At 37.0% G+C, this 20,931-nt stretch overlaps 1 protein-coding gene across 12 annotated transcripts in view; it reads left to right on the top strand.

Annotated features, from left to right (window-relative positions):
- YAP1 (Yes associated protein 1) overlaps positions 1-20,931 on the top strand; it is a 141,771-nt gene that overhangs the window by 57,055 nt on the left and 63,785 nt on the right. For all 12 annotated transcript variants that reach the window (XM_027849522.1, XM_027849524.1, XM_027849513.1 and 9 more), the window contains exon 3: positions 15,636-15,751. In XM_027849522.1, the coding sequence (XP_027705323.1) occupies positions 15,636-15,751 (116 nt within the window). The remainder of the gene's footprint in view (positions 1-15,635; positions 15,752-20,931) is intronic.

Here is a 20,931-nt window from a genome sequence, read left to right on the forward strand (position 1 = left end):
AGTTTTAGTGTACCTTCATTAAAGCTTTAAGCCGCACTAAGACTTTTAGGGTCATTCCTTACATGTCAGCTCTAGCCAATCTCTCTCCTTCATTTTCCAAAGTGGCATTTCCCCTTTCTGGTCAAGTACTAAAGTGGGGATTCCCAAATGTGATAGTTCCTCTACCACTGATGATGAGAACAGATTGCCATAGAAATGTTGACTGATCTATTCTATTTTACATCTGTTTTGTAGCCTAATGATTTTATTTATAAATATTTTCCAGGTGATCTGATTTTAGTGGGTCTCATGCCAAGCTTTCTGTAGGTTTGTTTTGAGATGATGCTACTTGTAATTTTCTATTCTCTTTCTCCATAATATTTTTCAGACAAAGCTGGTATTGCCCTTGGCTGCCTTTCCGTCATTTTTGATAAGACCATGTATGCTCTCTGAGGTGGCTTCTGGGCTCATTTGACCTCAGTGTGGTGGCTATTTCATATTGATTATCACCATTTCTTAGAGAAATTTAACCAGTTATCCTCAGCTTTTATCCATTTCACATTTCTTTAAGGATAGATTGTGTTGCAGCCATACAACTTAGTTGCTGCATCATCTCATAATTATTCATTTTCCTAATTTGGTATTTATTTTTTACCTTTTGATCTGATTGTGCACAAATTACTGATTTTGAAATGACTCCTTCCCTCGTCACAGAGAAAACAGTTGAATAAAACTAAGCAATACAGAGATAGTATGTTACAGTGTATGAAAACATTCTACAACTGTACCTCCACCCCCTCTTCCACCTTTCTGTCAAAAGCAGGGATAGATGTTTGACAGTATGTCCCCTGGAACCAATATTAGTCATTGTCTTTTTGTGTTGCTTTTATTTTTATTATTGTAGTGTATATTGTTGTGATTCTACTTTTGTTTCATTCCATTAAGTTGAAACTTTTGTATGTCATCTGCTTTCATTTATCATTTATCATTTATCATGGTGTTCCCCATAGTGTATCAACTCACTCCTTGTCTCCTGGTCAGTCTTCCAATTAGATTAGAAATATTTAAATTGATATTTATAGACAAGTCTAGGATGCATAGCAACCTTTGTCCTTCCCACTGGTGTGTCATCATCATTATAGAAGTGGAGTAGGTCAGCCCAGGATTAAATATGGTTTTATATTTTTATCTGTTCCATGAGTCAAACTCCAACCTTCTGGTGATGAGCTGTTGTGGTCCTTGAAATACAGAGGACAGAATGTTACTAGGCCTTTAAGTATTTCCTGCTCAGTAGACCAGCTAAAGCTTGTACTCTACTGGAATAACCTTTGAAAACTCAGGATCACCCTTATTACCCTGATGGTACATTGGAATAGGTTGATAACATACACACACCCACATACATATATTTAATTGCTAGCTTTTGTTTTTTATACCATCTTTACATCAAAATATATACACTTATCTCCCTCTCCAAAGGACTATCTCTAGTTACAAAGAATAAGAAAAAAGGAGCAGTTAAACAAAACTAATTAATACATCAACCAAGTCTATCAATGCATGTGTGTGCATGCATATATATACATACTCCATATCCATAGACTTTCACCACTGCAAATAAGAAAGCGAGGTGCATTTTCTCCTCTCTTTTCTGAGCCAAGCTTGATCACTGTTATTACATAGCATTTGGTTTAATTTTTGTTGTTCTTTCAATTTATGATGTTGTATCAATTAATGAATCAGTAAACATTTCTTTAGTGCCTACCATGTGCCAGGCACTGTGCTAAGCATTGGGTATACAAAAAGTCGCAAAAGATAGCCCCTACCCTCACAAGGAACTTAAAATCTACTGATGCAAACAAATATATTCAAAGCAAGCTATATACAGGACAAATAGAAAATCATTAACAAAGGGTACTAGAATTAGAAGGGTTGGGGAAGGCTTGCTATAGAAGGTGAGATTTGAGTTGGAAGCCAGGAAAGTCAGTAGTCAGAGTGGAGTCAGCATTCCAGGCATGTGGGACAGCCAGAGATAATGTCCAGAGTAGAGAGATAGGGTGTTTTTGTTCATGGAACAGCTAGGAGGTTAGTGTCTGTCACAGGATGGGAGTATATGCTAGGGAAGTAAAGTAAAGAAGACAGGAAAGGCAAGAAGGGGATTGGTTATGAAGGGTTTTGAATGCCAAACAGAACCTTTTGTATTTGCTCCTGGAGGCAATAGGGACTTGCTAGAGTTTATTGATTAGGGGGTGACATGATTGGACCTGAGCTTTTACAAAATCATTTAGTGACTGAATGGAGTAATAATTGGAGTGAGGAGAAACTTGAGGCAGACTAACCCACCAGCAAACTACTGTAATGGACCAGGAGTGAGGTGATGAGGGCCTGCCCCAGACTGGTGACAGTGTCAGAGGAGAAGGAGGCATATTCATGAGATGTTACAGAGGTGAAATCGAGAAAACAGCTTGGATATAGCAGGTGAGAGATGGTAAGGAATCCAGGGTGACTCCTAGGTTCTGAGCCTGAGGAACTGGGAGAATGGTGTTGCCCTCTACAGTAATAAAGAAGTGGAATAGTAATACTACGGTAATAGAGAAGGGTGGGGGCAAGGAGAGTTTAGGGGGAAAGATAATGAATTCTGTTTTGGATATATTGAGCTTAAGATGTCTATAGTCATCCTCTATTGTTTTCCTGGTTCTGCTTACTTCACTCAGAATCCATTCATATGACTCTTTCCATGCTTCTGAATTCTTCATATTTATTGTTTTTTATAGTGTAGCAATATTCCATTACGTCCATGCCCCAAAATTTGTTTAGTCATTCCTCAGCTTATGAATATCTATTTTGTTTCTGGTTCTTTGTTATTGTAAGAGATGCTGCTAAGAATATTTTTGTTGAAACTCGATCTTTCTTTTCTCTTCCTTGGGGTATATGCCTAGCAGTGGGGCTCCAGGGCAAAAAGTATGGACTTGCAGAAGTCCAAGTTATTTTCCAGAATGATTGGACCAATTTGCAAATCTACTAACATTGTTTTCATAGACCTGTCTTTCCACAAGCCCACTAAGATTGATTGATCTTTTGACATCTTTTCCAAATTATCTTAACACCTATTTGCTGTAATTGATGGATGGAGCTCCCTTTTTTGTTGTGGGCAATTGGTATCCAAATGGATAGAGTGCTGAGCCTGGAGTCAGGAAGATTTGAGTTCAAATCCAACCTGAAACATTTACTAGCTATATCACTCTGAGCAATCACTTAACCTCTGCGTCAGTTTCCTCAAGTAAAATGGGACTAACAGTGGCACTTATCTCACAGTGTTGTTTTCAGGATCATATGAGATATTTGTAAAACGCATTTGACATGATGCCTAGCATGCAGTAGGCATCATATAAATGCTTATTCCCCTGTATGCCTGTCTAGGGAACAGGAACTTCTTCGATATGTACTCTGGAAATCTCTGTTGTAATTTGGGCATTCTTTCAGAATGATTCTTGACCCACCCTCAAATGCTAAAAGTGATGGTGCTGGTGGTGTGATTTAAAAGGTCAGAAACCTTTTAAAAGTACTTAATTTTTGTTGTTTGTGTTCAGTCACGCCTGACCCTTCATGACCCCATTTGAGGTTTTCTTGGCAAAGATACTAGAGTGGTTTGCCATTTCCTTCTCCAGTGTATCCAATATATCTATTTTGTCAGGCTATCCAAAATTAAGTGACTTGCTTAGAGTCCCACAGCCAGGAAATGTTTAAGGTTGGATTTGAACTCCAGTCTTCCTTACCCCAGGCCCAGTGCTCTATCCACTGAACCTCTCAAATTCTTTATTTACCATTCCTCTAAGTACGTGAAAAGATGCATGGCACTCACTCCTTCAATACAGGAAACAAGGGATGTTTCTTAGAATTTGGGAATAGGGTATTATTTCAAATTCTGGTATAGGTTGTGGTTGTTCAGTCATTTTAGTCAAGTCTAATTCTTCATGACCCCATTTAAGTTTTTCTTGAGATCCTGAAGTAGTTTACTATTTCCTTCTCTAGCCCATTTTACAGATGAGGAAACTGAGGCAAACAGGGGTGAGTGACTTGTCCCAGGTCACACAGATAGCGTCTGAGGCCGGATTTGACCTCAGGTCTTCTTGACTCCAGGCCCAGTGCTCTATGCACTGTGGAACCAGCTGCCCTAGTATAGGGACCTCTTACAAAAATAGTAAGTTCCCTTTTTGTTCTTTGGAGCACCTAAGTATTTAGTGTGTGATTGGGGCCTGAGATTCTTGCCTTCCCCAGTTTATATTAGTGTGTGCTTTCTTGTATAGAAGTAGGACTGGTACCTACCCTTCAGATGTTCAGGAACTTTGGAAATCTGAGGATTTTAAGCCTGAGCTATAAGTTTCACAAAGTTTTCCGTTTACACTAGGATGCCATGCTTCTGAGCTCTTTTTGTGTACTAAAGTTCCTTATTCAGGGAAGTAGCTTTAATTAAGCCAACAGGATTGAGAAAAGAAATATATACATAATCACAACTAATCTGATAATGACTCCTGAGGACTTTAGCACAATTTTGCTCTTCACACATGTTTACTTGGATACAAAATCAATTTTATAACATAAAGTCAATGTGAGATAAGATATATTCCATGGAGCCTAATGCCTTATACTTAGTAGAGTTTCCAAAAAAAAGGTCTTTGTTTAATTGCATTGTTGAAGGGAGTAGTGTATAACTATTAAGTACATTCTGTATACCCATGGACCGTGGAAAGACTATGGGTTACACTTTTAACCACACCTTGATAACACCTCAATGAGCAATAGTCGTCTTTGAATACAAAGTACAATAAATGTTAAATCATATAGTTATTAGTAGGAACCCTGACAGCTTCGTTCTTTCTCAACCTTATTTGTTCTAGAATGAGGTCATAGGGTTTCTCTTGATCATAAACCTTCTGTCCTTTCCTTCTTCTCATAAGAGAAGAGGATAATTTGTGTATCTTTAGGGAACTTGGGGAATTTTATACTTCCTTCTTGCTCCTTTTTTGCCTTAGGGTCATGAACTAGATGGATGACATTACGTAGAGGATAAGACAGATCTCATTGCTTAATATTCATGGACTTATATACAAATACTGTCTTATTCTATGTATTTACTATTTTAAATATTTTCTCTATTTCTTAATCTTATTTTTGTGTTGGTCTTGATTCACTTATTCATAGTTTGACATGATCTTCCAGTATGAAAATCTTACCTATATTTTTTTTCTTCATGTCGATACCACAAACTTCTAGTTATTGTCCTTTTTTGAGGATTATGTTTTATTATTATTAAATAACCATTTTAGGAAACTATAAGTGTTAAAAGCCACTTTTTTTTTTCCTCAGTAGGAAACATTTAGTTGATTAAAACTTTGGAGTCATTAATTTGGTTCTAAAGGTTGGTGAGTTAACAAACCTACACAGCACCCAGAAAAGTGTGAAGATTTAGAATGGCACACAAATGGAGGAATTTGGGTTTGAAAAAAAAAACTTTAAAAAAAAATCAAAATATATAGTCCTTGCATGAAGCATTTAGACTTTTTGTAGGGAGTTTTAAAATTCAATAAATGTATCTGAAATTGCTTCATAGATTACACAACAGTTACAAGTTTCCTTTGTCCTCTAGATTAAACCCTTGAAAAGTCTAAAAGTCTAAGGAAAGAAATGACAGCATTTTATATTTCTCAAGGGTTTAGTAGCAGGATAGTTCATCTGTCTTTAAGAAGGTAGTGCTTAACTCCATCAAAAATAAAGTTCAAGCAGAGTTTAGAGAGATGTAGGATTCTTGGCTCAGTAAAAACTCAGGTGAAATTCAGTTCTAGGCTGATAGTAACAATCCAAAGCGCTTCTACGATGCCCTGAAGGCTATTTATGAGCCAGAGACCTATGGTGCATCTCAATGCTAATGGATATACGTTGATTAGTGATAAAGACATCCTTGAGAGATGGGCTGAACACTTATACAGTGTTCTCAACAAACCGTAATCAACCAATGGTGAAGCCGTTGACCACAGTTTGAAGTCAATCCCTCCCTAGCCAAACTTCCAACTGAAGAAGAGATTTTGAATGCCATTAGGTTCCTTTTGTGTGGCAAAGCGCTTGCTGCTGATTCCATTTCAGCAGAGATTTACATGGCTGGAGGCTCACTGCTCATATAAAAGCTGACTGAAATCTTCCTGGTTACATGGCAAGAGGAGGTTATCACCCGGTAGATCCAGGATACCTTAATTGTTCATCTCTATAAAAGAAAAGGAAATAAGTTGTCCTATGATGACCACAGGGGATCTCTCTCTCTCTTCTCTCTCTCTTAGTCATTGCCAGCAAGATTTTTGCCAGATCTTTCTTAATAGGCTTAATAGGCTAATGCTTTACCTTGGAAGATGGTCATTTCCCTGAGAGTCATTGTAGCTTCAGAAAGCACTGAGGAATGGTCAACATGGTGTTTGCTGCCCAACAAGTAGAAATGCCAGGAGCAGAACAGAGGCTCGTATGCAACCTTCATTGATCTGACCAAGATCTTTGATACTGTCAGTTGTGAGGGCTTCTGGAAGATCATGTCAAAATTTGGTTGCCCAGAGAAGTTCATCTGTATTACCAACTTCATGATGGCATGCTTTGTATCGGTTCTGGATAATGAATTGACGTTCTTGTGCTTTCCCAGTCATGTCTGGAATAAAGCAGGGCTGTGTGCTTGCTCCCATAATTTTTAATATGATTTTCTCAGTGATGTGGTCAGATGTCTTCAATAAGAATGAAAATGGTATCAAGGTCAGCTACAGCACTGATGGTAAATTACTTAATTTGAAAAGGTCCTAAGCCAAGATTAACATGAAAAGAGAATTGGTGTGCGACTTTTTGTTTGCAGATGATTGTGCACTCAATGCAGCCTCTGAGGCTGAGATACAACAAAGTAGGAATTGATTTTCTACCACTGGTGCTACTTTGTGCTTACAATTAACACCAAGAAAACAGAGGTTCTCTACCAGCCAGCACCCCATCATCCATATGTGGAACCATTGGTTACAGCAAATGGAGGAATTTTGAATGCTGTGGATAAGTTCACTTACGTTGGCAGTACACTTTCCAGGGATGTACAAGTAGATGATGAAGTTGACATGTGCATTGCCAGAGCTAGCTCAGTGTTTGAGAGGTTCCAAAGGAAAGTGTGGGAGAAAAGAGTTAGACTGCCTACCATACTGAGGGTCTACAGAGCCATTGTGCTGACCTCATTGTTGTATGCCTGTGAAACCTAGTCAGTCTACCAGAAGTATGCCAGAAAATTCAACCATTTCCATTTGAATTGTCTTGGGAAGATTCTGAAGATCACCTGGCAGGATGAGGTACTGCACACTGAAATCCTTTCTCAGCTGAACTGCTAAGCATTCAGACTCTGCTACAGAGAGTGCAACTCCAGTGTTGTTTGAATGCCAAATATATGTTTGCCTAAAAGACTATTTTAAGGAGAACTCACACAAAGCAAGTGCTCACATGGAGGCCTGATGAAGCGATACAAGGACACTCTCAAGTTCTCTCTGAAGAACTTTGGAGTCAGTTGTATGACATGGGAGGCACTGGGACAAGACCACCCAGCATGGTATGCCCACATCAAAGAAGGCACTGTGCTGTATGAGCACAGTAGCTCAAAAAAAATGTGAGATGCACAAATTTAGAGACATCTCCACTCCAAATATTCATACTTACTATTTGTGCCTGACCTGTGGTAGAGACTTCCGAGCTTGTATTGGTTTGGTCATCCACAGTTGAACACACTGTGTACTGACTCCAATATTGTCATTTTGGTCCTCTTCGATTATGAAAGACAACAAACAAAAGCAGAAGTTTATACTTAAATATTAGATTTAGTATATAAACTCCTTCCATTTATTCAGATCAACAACTTATATGTAGCTCATAGTCTTAGCTGTTTGGAACACTGAGAAGTCATGATTTGTCCATGCCGGTATATGTCATGGGTAAAATTTGAATCTAGAGTTCTTGGAGACTAACCCTTGATCCATCCCCTAGCAGCTAGGTAGCATGGTGAATAGGACTGAGACCTGAGCTCAAATCCAACCTCAGAAAATTACCTATGTGACCCTGGGCAAGTCACTTAACCTCTACCTGCCTCCATTTCCTCACCTGTAAAATGGGGATAGATAAGAGTACCTATCTCCCAGGCCTTAAAGTACTACCCAAGTGCTATTATTATTAGCTTTCATTAATAATTTTGCTAATTGTCTTTTCTAATATGTAGGAGTCATGTTTAATCTTTAGAATGTTGGCAGCAGGTAGATATTTCCTGTTTGTCCTCGATCAGTTCATTAATTTTGTTTGAAAAGTTGAGATGAAATGTTTTCAGAAAGTCACAACTGCTACATTTTGGAAGACATTGTATCAGTCTGAGAGTCAATATGACATCATAGATTGATTGACTTAGAAAAGCACATGTTGACATTTTATTCTGTTGTAAGTTTATTTATTCATTTATTCATTCCCTAAGTGTTTTGACACCTCTATTCTGGGTACCTCTCTAAGACTATAAGTTGCCTGTTATGTACTATTAGAAGGAATTTTCTCACCTGGAAATTACTTGTAGCAATAAAATCACATAACCCTTCTCCCTACCCTGTAGCAGCCTAGTTATGACCTTTCCCTTGGATTTTTTTTAGTTCTTTCCTTGATATACGTACACACACCAATTTCCTAGGTATTTTAAGTACTAGCTGAATAATCATTATGGCGTAAGCTATAGCACACTGGTCCTGAAATTTAAATATGTTTGTTAATGTGAAACCACTAGACAGTTCATTTAATAAAAATCTTTCTTGATTTTGTAATAGAATATTTCTGTATTTGGTTGCTTGTATATACTCAAATGTTGGTATTAACCATTGAGGAAGAACTTTAAGGTATTCCCTTAATACTTCAAAATTCTTCCTCAGTGGTTAATACTGTCAGAGTCTATGGTTAAGTCAAGCAAGAGGGGAAACGAGAAAGGCCATCAGATTTTTATCACCTTCAAAAGATATATTTCAGAAGAACGGTTTGAGTTTGATATTGTGATTTAGACTGGCAGCCTTGGATGACTGAAAAATGGCTAAGCGCTGGTTAGTTGCATTCAACTTTCAGAGTAATGCATGTATCCTGATGAACATGATGGGTGATGACCTGTCTTTCTGCTCTGCTCAGAATTAGTTCATCACACAACTTCCTTATCCCTCCCCTTCCCACCACATTTTTTTTTCTGTTGCAAACCCATTCACTTTTTATTCTTTCATTCCCCTCTAAGGAAGGTGATCCTCTCTTCTTTGCCTAGGCTAACTCTTCTGTGTTCTTGATCCATTTAATTCTGCATTTTTTGGGACCTTGCTCTGTCATTTATCTTCTCTCATCTCACCTTTCCCATTCTCGGGCAAGGAGGCATCCTTTCACTTCTTCCTACATTCATGTTTAAGTTTCTTTTTTCCATAAACTTGTTACCATTTCCTTCTGCTGTCCAGTCTCTACCCTTCCAGGTACTGCTAAATACTGGTGCCTTCACATTTTCTTGCAGTATGGTTTCTTTCCCACTGCTTTTCTGAAATATCTCTCTTGAAGGTAAAGGAATGATTGAATCTAATGGTCTTTTCTTTGTTCCTCTCTTCCACTCCTAACACCTTAACCTTTTTTTCAGTTTCATTTCCCTTAATTTTTGTGACAGTGAACTTTCCTGATCTGTCTCTATTCCTCAACATCGTTTTGTATCCACTGGTTTTTCTTATTGTTTCCATACCCTAAATTTGGGTACTTTTCAGGATTTTTTTCCTTTTCTCTCCATAGACTGTTCTTCAGATCTCTTTGGTTCTAGTTACCAACTCTGTGCAGACCAGCACTCAGGTCTACTTTTATAGCCCATTTCTCTTATTCTGCATTTGTAGCTGTTTGTTGATCATCTCCACTTGGATGTCCTTCTGTATTTCATATTCAGCTTCTCTAAGTCAAAATTCGTCATCTTTCCCCCTATACTAAAACCAAATCATTCTTCTAATGGCATCACCACTGTCCTTCATTAGAACCTTAGAGATATCTTGGACTAATTCCTATCTCTCCCTATATATATCTAAAACAGATATAATATTTATTAGTTCTAGTGAATAAACCCCACTAGCAGTTATCTCTTGTACTCTTCCCCTCCTCTCCATTCCCATGTTTCTACCCTAGTTTATGTCCTTACTTTCTCTCATCTGGACTGTATCAGTACTCTTCTAACTAGTTTTCCTGCCTCTAGATTCTTACCCATGTCCAGTCCATTCTGCGTGCATATTTTAATTTTCCTAAAAAAGAGAACTCTTCTGAAAAACCTTCAGTGGCCCCACCTTGCCTATAGAAATTTAGCCTGTTATTCAAGGTCCCCCATGTTATGGTGCTAATCTGCCTTTGCAGTTTTATATTCTGCCATTCCAACATGTTCATCCCAAGCCCCAGCAGACTGGTGGTGTTCATTTCTCTAAATAACTGTTCCTTGCGCACAATTCCATCTTGACCTACTAAAATGCCCCCTTTGTATAAACACTTTGTAAATTTTCAAAGTGCTTTCCTCACAGAACCCTGAGGTAAGAAGTGTAGTTATTATTTTCCTGTTTTATAGAAGAGGAAACATAGAGGGAATCAGTTTGTCTAAGGATAGAAAAGAATTCCTGTCTAAAACTAGACTTGCTCAGAGTTCCCTGTTACTCGAAATGTTTGACCATTTGAGGATGTTGCAGATGGGTGGACTAGTTCAGCGCTTCTTAAACTGACCCCCAGGGGGTCGCAACCCATGTTTTAAGAAGCACTGAAGGAGTCGAAAATGGAAAAAGTTTAAGAAGCCCTGGACTAGATGACTTGTAAGGCCGCTTTTGATACGCGGATCCTACAGTTCTGTATGCAGAAATGGCAAGTGACTTTCCTAAAGCACGGGGGTGGTGACTATGTCACTCCACTACTCAATAAACTTTAGTGGCTCTCTGTTCAGTCAGACAGCAGACATTTATTATATCCTTACTGTATGTTAGGCACTAGTCTAAGCACTTTTAATACCAAAAAAAAAAAAGGTAAATAACATGGTCTTTGCCCACAAGGAGCTCACAGCCTAATGGGAGAGACAACATGCAAAAAATTTTACATTCAAGATACATACATTGTGAATGGGAGACAATCCCAAAGGGAAGGTACTGGGAGCTCAGAGGGGTGTCTTGAAGAAGATGAGAATTTAGTTGTCTTGAAGAAAGCCAGGGAATACAGAGGTGGAGGTCAGGAAAGAGAGCATTCTAGCCATGGAGGGGCCAGCCAGTGGGTGGAAAGGCAGTCAGGAGATAAGAGTATCCTGTGGACAATAAGAGTAAAGTGTCAGAAGACTAGAAGGATAGGGAGGGTTCGGATTGTAAACGGCTTTAAAAACCAAACAGGATTTTGTGTTTCCTATTTATTACTTCTAGGATCAAATACAAACTTTTTGTTTTGTATCTAAGGGCTTCAGCATAACTCCATTCTACTTCTGTAGCCTTGCTACACATTAATCTCCTTCTTGCATTCTGCAGTACAGTCAGACTGGTCTGTTTTCTTATTCTGAACACACTGCACTGCATCTCCAGTCTCCAAGCAGTTGTACAGGCTGTCCCCTATCCCTGCAATGCACTCTCTTCTCTGCCACACAGAAACTGTAGTTTGCTTCAGAGCTCAACTCAAACATCAGTTTTTGCATGAGACTGTTACTGATCCTTCCAACTGCTACTTCCTTCCAAAGTTATTTTGTGTTTTATTTACACATGTGCATGCAGGCATGTTGGGTAGTCTGAAAAGATGTAAGCTTCTTGACTAAGGGACTTGTCTCATTTTTGTCTTTTTATCCCCTGGTGCCAGGTACAGTGCCTGGCACATAGAAGTCATTTAATAAATACGTGTTGATTAATTGTTAACTGTTTTACCTTTGGTTTAACCTAGGCTGTTTGTGTCAAACTCTAAAGGTTTCATTTGAAGGCCAGCTGTATTTAATCTATCTAGAAATGAGAGGTAGTGCTAAGCCAGCTGCTTGGCGACTAAACTGAAGGGCAGTTTATTTTTACTCTAAATAAGTAATATTTTCTGCTTGACGCTAAAATTCATCTACTAATGTGATCCTCCTTGATCACAGAGCTGTTCCTGGAGACCTGGGCAGAGAGCACTGTTAGGAGTGTCAATCCCTCATTTCCCTTTCCCTCCGCATTCCCCACATCAAGCACATTAACCCTTGACCTAGAGGCTAATATCTCCTTGCCCCCTATCAAAAGGTATTTTGAATGAGTGTCTTTCAGTTCTGTTTAGTAATACTGAAATGACGTCAGCACATAGAGTTTACCAGGTTGCAACTAAAGATTATGTCCAGTATGTGCTAAGAGAACCAGATCTGAAGTTTTTGTTTGCCAATCTAAAAATTATTTGTGGTTTAGATGTTTTCTTGATTTTAAAAAAAAAATCTATTTCCAAGTTAAAAATTTAAGTATACTGAATGCCTCAGAGTGTTACATTATATGCAGAGTTTCTGAAAGATGGTCAATGCCCTTAAAAATAATTTAGTTTTTTTATGTTTAATAAAGCTAAAGACATACTTAGGATATAAAACTGTATAGAACCTTAAAAATCAAGTAATCCAACCTCTTCATTTTACAGATGAAGAAACTTAAGGCTCAGAAGCGTAGAGTGATTTTTCTTCAGATCACACAGGTAGAAAGTAGCACAGTCAGGATTCAAACCCAGGACTTCTGATTCAAAGTGCCTTCATTAGACTACCTCTCTCCAAAAGCTAGAGTATGTGTCATATTTCAGGCAAAATTTTACTATAATTTCCTTAACTCATCTGCTTTTGACTAGATATCTTAGAGCAAAGGTCATAGACTAGTCCTCCATCTGTTTTTGTCAGCCTGGCTAAGAATAGTTTTTACATTTTTAAATAAAAGTTTTATTGCATTTTTAAAATGGAAAAACTATTCTTAGTTCACAGGTTGTACAAAAGCAGTTGGATTTGGCTCTCCCGTGTAGGTTGCCAACCTCTGCTTTAAAGCATAGATGTTCACGTAGAATCATACATAGGTTTATAGACAGTTGTTGAATGAACCTCAGAGGTCATCTCATCCAGCTCCAGCATTTTAGAGATGAGGAAACTAAGGAGAAGAGAGATTAAGTGACTTGCTAGTTAGTAGAATATCTACAACCTTCTGGTCCCAAACTCAGTACTATACATTTATTATTATGATGATGACGACAATGATGATGAACTAAATAGGCCTAAACTAAAATGAAATTTCAGTATTCAAAGAAAAGAAAAATTATATGAAACTGAATTACATATAGCTTTTTAAAGGTTATAGTAAATTTAGTATGTTAGCTTTTCTGTGTTGTGTCTCCTGTACTTCCTTCTAGTCTCTTCTGTGTATGTACACACACACACACACGGGTGCGTAAAATTTTCCCCCCAATTATATACTAAAACAATTTTTATTTTTTATTTTTTTTTTAAGTTTTGAGTTCCAAATTCTGTCTTTCCTCTCCCCCGCCCCCGACGGTAAGCAGCCAGATACAGGTTATACATGTGCAGTCATGTAAAACGTTTCCATGTTAATCATTTTGTACAAGAAGACTTGAATAAAAGAAAAAGAATGAAAGACAAAAAATGGAAAAATTAACATGCTTCAGTCTGTGTTCAAACAATACCAATTCTTTTCTCTGGAGGCGGGTAATGTGCTTCATCATTAATCCTTTGGGATTCATTATATTGCTGAGAATAGTTAAGTCATTCACAATTCATTATCAAACGATATTGTTGTTACTGTGTATAATGTTCTCTTAGTTCTGATAACTTAACTTTGCATCAGTTCATGTAAGTTTTTCCAGGTTTTTCTGAAATCATCCGGCATGTCATTTCTTATAGCACAATAATACTCCATCACAATCATATACCACAGCTTATTTAGCCATTCCCCAATTGATGGGCATCCCTTCGATTTCCAATTCTTAGCCACCACAAAAAGAACTGCTATAAATATTTTTGTACAAGTAGGTCTTCTCCCCTCTCTTTTCTTTGGATATCTTTGGGATATAAATCTTTGTGTATTTTTTTTGAAGTTTCATTGACACTTCTTTCTTTTCTGGCGTCGCTATCATTATCATTCCTACTCTCTCCTTCCACTTCTCTCCCTTTCCCCCAAAAAGGTTTCTTTCGTGACTAATAAATAATAAAATAAAAATATATTTTAAAAAAGAAAAAAAGGCACATTGACCCTCTCTGAAAATGTATGTCATTCTACACTTGTAGTCTGTTACCTATTTGTCAAAAGGTAGGAAACATTTGTCATCCTTGGACACTGCATTGATTAGAATTCTTAAGTTTTTCAAAGCTCTTTTCCTTTATATTATTTTTGTCATATATTTTCATTCTCACTTTATTCTTCATTGGTTTATATGAGTCTTCCCAGTTTTCTCTGAATCCATGTGTTCTCCTATTTCTTCCAGAGCAATAATATTCCATTATAATCATATAACAATTCATTCAGCTATTCCCCAGATGATGATACCTCACTTTGTTTGCAGTACTTTGTTACAACAAAAACCCCCTAGTTATTTTTCCACTAATACATAAAGGAGAATCAAGAGAAAAATATCACCATTAAGTTAAACTTCATTTCATCTTCTTTTATAATGTTTCATAAATATTAAAGGATGAGCATATTACTTATTCTATGAGTTGAAATATAAGATTTATTTGTTGAAGAAGATAGTTTTATGAATTCTATAACTTTAGCATATTTCCTTGAGGAAAATGAAAACCAATTTGTTTAAACAAAGAAAAGTTTCTTATTGATTCTCACTTTAACAATTAGTTAAATTATCTAAATAGTAAGATTTCTGATGACTAAATTGACTGATTTTTTCACTAAGCTTAGTTTTCTATTTGGTAATTATTTACATCCAGGAGTATAAAATTGTGTTCCTTATAAGTGAATCTTAAGTTTTGCTATTATGAATGAATATTCTTAACACTTGTAAAAAACTGTATTTTAAAAAAAAAAGATGGATTATTATTATCCCAACCTGTGATTTTTCATCAGTATAAGGGATGCTTGATATAGAAATTTCTTCTACCTATCCATATTTGTACCTCATCTTGAACTTACGATCTTAGAGAGTTTCTTGGAGCACCAAAAGTTTAAATTCCTTTACCAGGGCCACAAATACTATTATATATTGGAGACAAGATCTGATCCTGATTCCGAAGTCAGTCATCTGACCACTGTAACACAGTGTTCCTCTACTGGATTGTTAATGGGTTGTAAATAGTCATTTAAAATGTCAAAGAATTTTCGTTTACCTGAAATTTAAGGCATAACTTTCCATACCTTTCAGGAATAGAATTTGAAAAGTAATTAATTAATTAATGCTAAGCATATGTAGGAAAGTTATTGAATGGCTAGTTTACATGACTAGGGTGGAATAATGGAAGGAACAAAGTGCATAGGGTCTGCTCTTTAAGGATTAATTTGGGATCTTTTGTTAAGTGTTTCCATCCTATTTTTGAGAAAAGAAATCATTATTGTGAAAACATGAAATATTCTTATCTAACTCAGTGGTTTGTTTTGTCTTAGTCACATCGATCAGACAACAACATGGCAGGACCCCAGGAAGGCAATGCTTTCACAGATGAATGTTACAGCTCCCACCAGTCCACCAGTCCAACAAAACATAATGAATTCAGCCTCGGGTAAGTCAAATGTGATTAAAAGAATGCATTAATCACCATTTACACACTTCTTGTTTTTAAAAACAATAACTCTCCTTTGAGTTGATGATGTAAATTCATTTCATATATATCCTCTTCCGTTTAAAACTTTTGAATCATTAAATCCTTGAAGGTTCAAGCATTTAACTAAATGATACCATTTTCACTGGGCCACTCATGGAAAAAAAAAATCAGGAGAGAGATTGCTTTTCACAGTTTAGATACAATTTTGGATAAAAGGGGACCCCTAATTCTAAAGCCATTATTTTATATATAAATCCTGTGTAATTATTAATATGGTACCATAAACTAATTTAGTCATTTAAAGCAAATAATTCCAACATGGTTACTTCACAAAAACAAAACAAACAAAAAACTCCACCAAAAACTAAGTGGTGTCTCGAAATCCTACTCGGAGCTGGTTCATGCTGCCTTGTCTGCAGTTTCTCTTCTTCTCCCTTTGTGTTCAAGACCTTATAACTGAAGTATCTCACTTCCTTTAGTGGTTTGGATAGAAAGCAAAGGTATGTTGTTTCTCTTGACCATCCAGAAATTCATTCCACCCTAAGAATCACTAGGGGGCAATAGAAATGCTTCCTTCCTCAGGGTACATGTGTATTGTACATGCCCAGGTCCAGCCCTTAAAATTAATTGGTAACTAAATTAAGAACTACAGAACTTTGTAATGCTGGAGTAGTTTCTGTCTCTGAGTCTTCCATTGCCTGTTTCTTCTAATGTTGTTCTTTGGATACAGAGACAGGCAAGTATAACCCCAGAATTTTCTGAATACAGAAATTAATTTCTTGTGCTTTTTCTTTTTATAAACTGTTGTGACCTGCGGAAGCAGAGGCCCAAATGGGTTGCTTTTTTTGTATGACTTTTAATTTTTTTGTTGTTGCTTTTGGTCACACCATCAGAATCTTTCCAGACAAAACATAAGGAAAACGAGATACTAGATGGAAACCATCCTTTGTCAGTTTTAAACTAGATTATATATTATAATCTTCCATTATTAGGTCTAGTATCCTAAAAAAATTTTTTTAATCTAAAAATTTTCAGTAGTATTACAGTTTTTATAGAAGAATGTTGAACATTGGCGTGGGCACGTTTATATTAACAATTATTACTCTTTACATTTTTTATTTAACAAAATCTTCATTTGAGGGAGAAATATTAAAGAACTTGAGAAAAATATAGTTAACTCTTCTAACTTTGAAAATAGAAAATTCATTTAATAGCAGAAAGATTTTAGCTAATACAAAGGACTTACATCAAAAACAAACAAAACACCAGACGCATACAATAGCACAAAACCAACTAACCACAAACAAACAAAATATGTCCCAGTGATTATTCTCACATCCATATTGGAAATGTAATTTATAATAAAGGCAATCTATGTAATTAACCAAAAGTAACCACATCTCTCTTTGATTACAGGAAAAAGCATAAAATCATAGATTAAAATTGAAAGGCAGCTCAGTGAACATTTAGTCCAGTCCCCTCATTTTACATTTGAGGAAACTGAGGCCTGGAGAAGGAGGTGACCTGTCTAAGGGCATACAAGTAATAAATAGCAGGATTAGCATTTGAACCCATGTGATCTGAGTCAGAATCCAGTGTTCTTTTCAGTATATCACATTCTGTTCCCTCTCATTGTAAAACAAGATACAGGGTAATACACTTTTTTGGGTTGGTGAATACTGTATGGTAGGCACCACATCTTTTCCCTAGGCTACTTGGCTTCTATCCTCATCTAGAGACTGTGCTGCTGGTATTCTGATTGTTCCTTCTGTCAGTGCTGCTTACCCTATCTCCCATGGTGAGTTTAGTGACCACCTTACCACACCCACAGGTGGATCATTAGAACAGCAAAGGTTTCTGTTACACTACATTTTTTGTCTGTAGCAAGTAACTGGGAGAAGTGTGAGGTATATATAGCCTGATACTGAGGGAATATATCAGGCTGGATTGGCTGCCAGGGGAAGCATTTCCAGTAAGGGAATACAAAAGGCAAGATTTGTCTCTCATACTCCTGGAATAGTCCTTGCTGTTTCTGTTCTGGATAGAGCAATTTTGGTGCTCTGGGTCAAGTTTTAAAGTTGGATCTTCTAGGTGTCTACCCATGTGAAGTTTTAAGTCTTTGCTGTATTACATATGATTTGACTTATCATTAAATAAATGTGTGTAATGGAAGCTAAAATTTTCCAGCATTTAAAGTGTTCCTTATTGTAGCACTTTTCCCTTCTCCCTTGGATTTTACAATATTCTAATGTATATGAATAGTTTGGACTCAGTCTTGTGTTTAAAACCAAACATCCATCACAATCAGTTTCTGGTTGTTTTCCTATATCTAAGTGTTTTAAGCATGCTTTTAGCATGTGATGTAGGCAAAATTGAACTGCGTTTTATATACTTCTATATATAATGTATGATTGATGTATTTGAATATCTTCCAAATGAATGTTTTAAGGGGAAGTTTTAATTTTACTATATTCTGTGTCAGTGGCAGAGGTAGACAAGTCGCTCCTTGAACATCACTATAAGTCTGAGCCATGCTATAATGAATCCACCTTGTGATGAAGTTTTTTTCTTTGTTTGAATAACTAAAATTCCTTGGGTAATATAAAAGAAAAACCTCTGACTTAATTTTGGTTTCTTCTACTTGATACTATCATCAAAAAGTAATCAATAGTACTGATACTAAAAGAAAAACCTGGCTTAATATTGGCTTCTTCTAATTGATACTGTCATTAAAAGGTTTTCAGCCTTTCTTCATAGGAGCAAAATATAAGGACTGCTTATGTGAGTATACCAGTTTATGCAATTGAACATTCATTCAGTCAATAGACACTTAGGGGGAAAATCTATGTACAAGGCACAGAGTTAGATGCTTGAAATATAGTGTTAAAAACACTGTATCTGCCCTTAAGGAGCAGACATTCTAATGGGGGGGGGCGGTTAAGGGTGTGGAGAGATGGCATACACAGATAAGTACAACACAAGGTAGTGAGTGATGGGGGGAAAGAGATATATAGATAAAATGCTCTAGGAAAATTTCAAGGGAGTAAAAACAGTTTTAACTTGGAGTCAGGGGAAATCTGCAGGAAGATTGAGCAAAGGGGTACCACCTGAGTTAAACCACTAAGTAAGATAATGATTCTGGAAGGTATTGATGAATGAGGATTATTTCCTGTCATGGGGAGCAGCTTATGGAGATGTAAAGATGTAATATCAAGTTTGGGTAACAATTAGTAGTCCAATTTGGCCAAAACATTGGAATGGATCAAGGGCAGAAATATGAATATGACTGGAAGATTAGGTGAGAGCTAGATGGAGGAGATGTTTAAATGCTAGACAGAAGAGATTATATTTTATCCTAGAGGCAGTTAGGGAGTGACTGAAGATTTTTAAGGAAAGGAGTCATATATTCCTGGAACTCATTAGATTATGGTTATGGGACTATGGACAGGTGATATAAGTGGAAAGAATGAATCATAAATGGGATAAATGGAATCATAAAGGGATCATGAATGCTGAGAGACAGCAGCAGAGGGAATCTGGAAGTAGCAGTAGGGAGCAACAAATATGCCACGTGACCTTCCTTGTCTTATGTGTTAGGGGGTGTATGGTGAGAGAACTGGCGAGTATTGGAGACATTTTCAGGGGACTGGTTATGTTCAAAGGAAATCCAGATTTCTCTGATTACCCGAAGAAAAGAATGTAGGAATGAGATATCTAGGATAAAGGGAAAATTTATTAATAGAACTGGGTGCTAAAGGCTATAGGGGAAGGTGGAGTAGAGATGAGAATGGAGCAGTAGTTGCAGGGGAGAGATATTTTGTTTTGCTTCTCCACCCAAGGACTAGGGGGTCATACAAAAAGAATTTGTTAGCTGTAGGGCAAGGTATGGAGAAAAATGTAGACTTAAGTAGGTCCCCAAGTTCTAATTAGAATTCTGGTTTGAAGGTGTCTTCTGCAAATTGCTTCTCCCAGGTGGAGCCCCCTCAGTGTATAGGAGAAGGGGACCAGACAGTCATTAATGAAAGGCAGCAGGTTTGATGGTGAAGGCAAGTCTTCTGCAGTTGGCTATTTTCAACGTTCTAGTCTTCACATGAAGCCCTCTTGAAGCTATAAACTGTCAGGTAGCAGGGCTCAGGCTGTACAGACAAAATTCACATAAGATAGGCAGTTTTGGATAAGTGACTTGCCCGGGGTCACATAGCTAGTAAGTGTCTGAGGGCAGATTTGAACTCAGGTCCTCCTGACTCCAGGGCTGGTGCTCTATCCATTTCTCCACCTAGCTGCCCCTGAAAAAGTATTCTTTAAACTATTCTAAAGCATCTAGGAATCTTGGATGAAGATATGACCATGTAAAAATTAAAACCTTTTCTTCTTAAGTACTTAACTTTGTTAAGTAAGTTGCAGTTACTTAAGTGAAACTTAGTATTGTAGGTAAATAGACTAGAATATATTATGAGAGAGGGTTTTGGGGGGGTCAGAGTTAGGTGGAATGCCTATGACTAGCAAAAAAAAATCAACAGAAAATTTTGAATTAATAAGATCTTCCACCTTGAAAATTACTATATGAGTATACAGCTGTATCTTATACTGTACATGATAATCCATGAAGTAGAGAATTTAATTAATATTTAATGACAGTTGTTGGAAAAACCTCACTTAATAGTAAGGAATTTAATTTGACTTTTCTGGTGACTTAGTATATTGGTTATAAAAACCCAACAAAAGGTACCTTTTATACACGAAACTTTTACAAATGAAGCTCTGATAACTACTTAGGAGTTTTTAGAGCCAAAAGTGTTCTGAACTGACACTAGAAGGCAACTGAACTAAAATTTAATTTTTAAAAAGGCCATTCACTCTCAGAAAAACAGATAATGAAACACACTTCCAAGCATACCTGAACAAGAAATCCTCTCTACAATATTAGTGGCAAGAACTTATCTGGCTTCTGTACAAAGGCCATGAGTAATGGAAAATCCATCCCATCTCCAGTTTTCCCCTTAAGCTTGCATGATACTTTCCTCTCATTATTCTCCCCGTATGTGTCTTACCTCTCTTAAGTTTAGCTGGTTCTTCATCATTCATCATCTGCTACATAATCCTGGATGGCCCTCAAAGCTCTGTCTAAGGTTCTCTTT

The sequence above is a fragment of the Vombatus ursinus genome, unplaced genomic scaffold, assembly GCF_900497805.2.
Source record: "Vombatus ursinus unplaced genomic scaffold, bare-nosed wombat genome assembly UNPS02007612.1, whole genome shotgun sequence".
In the NCBI taxonomy this organism is placed as follows: domain Eukaryota; kingdom Metazoa; phylum Chordata; class Mammalia; order Diprotodontia; family Vombatidae; genus Vombatus; species Vombatus ursinus.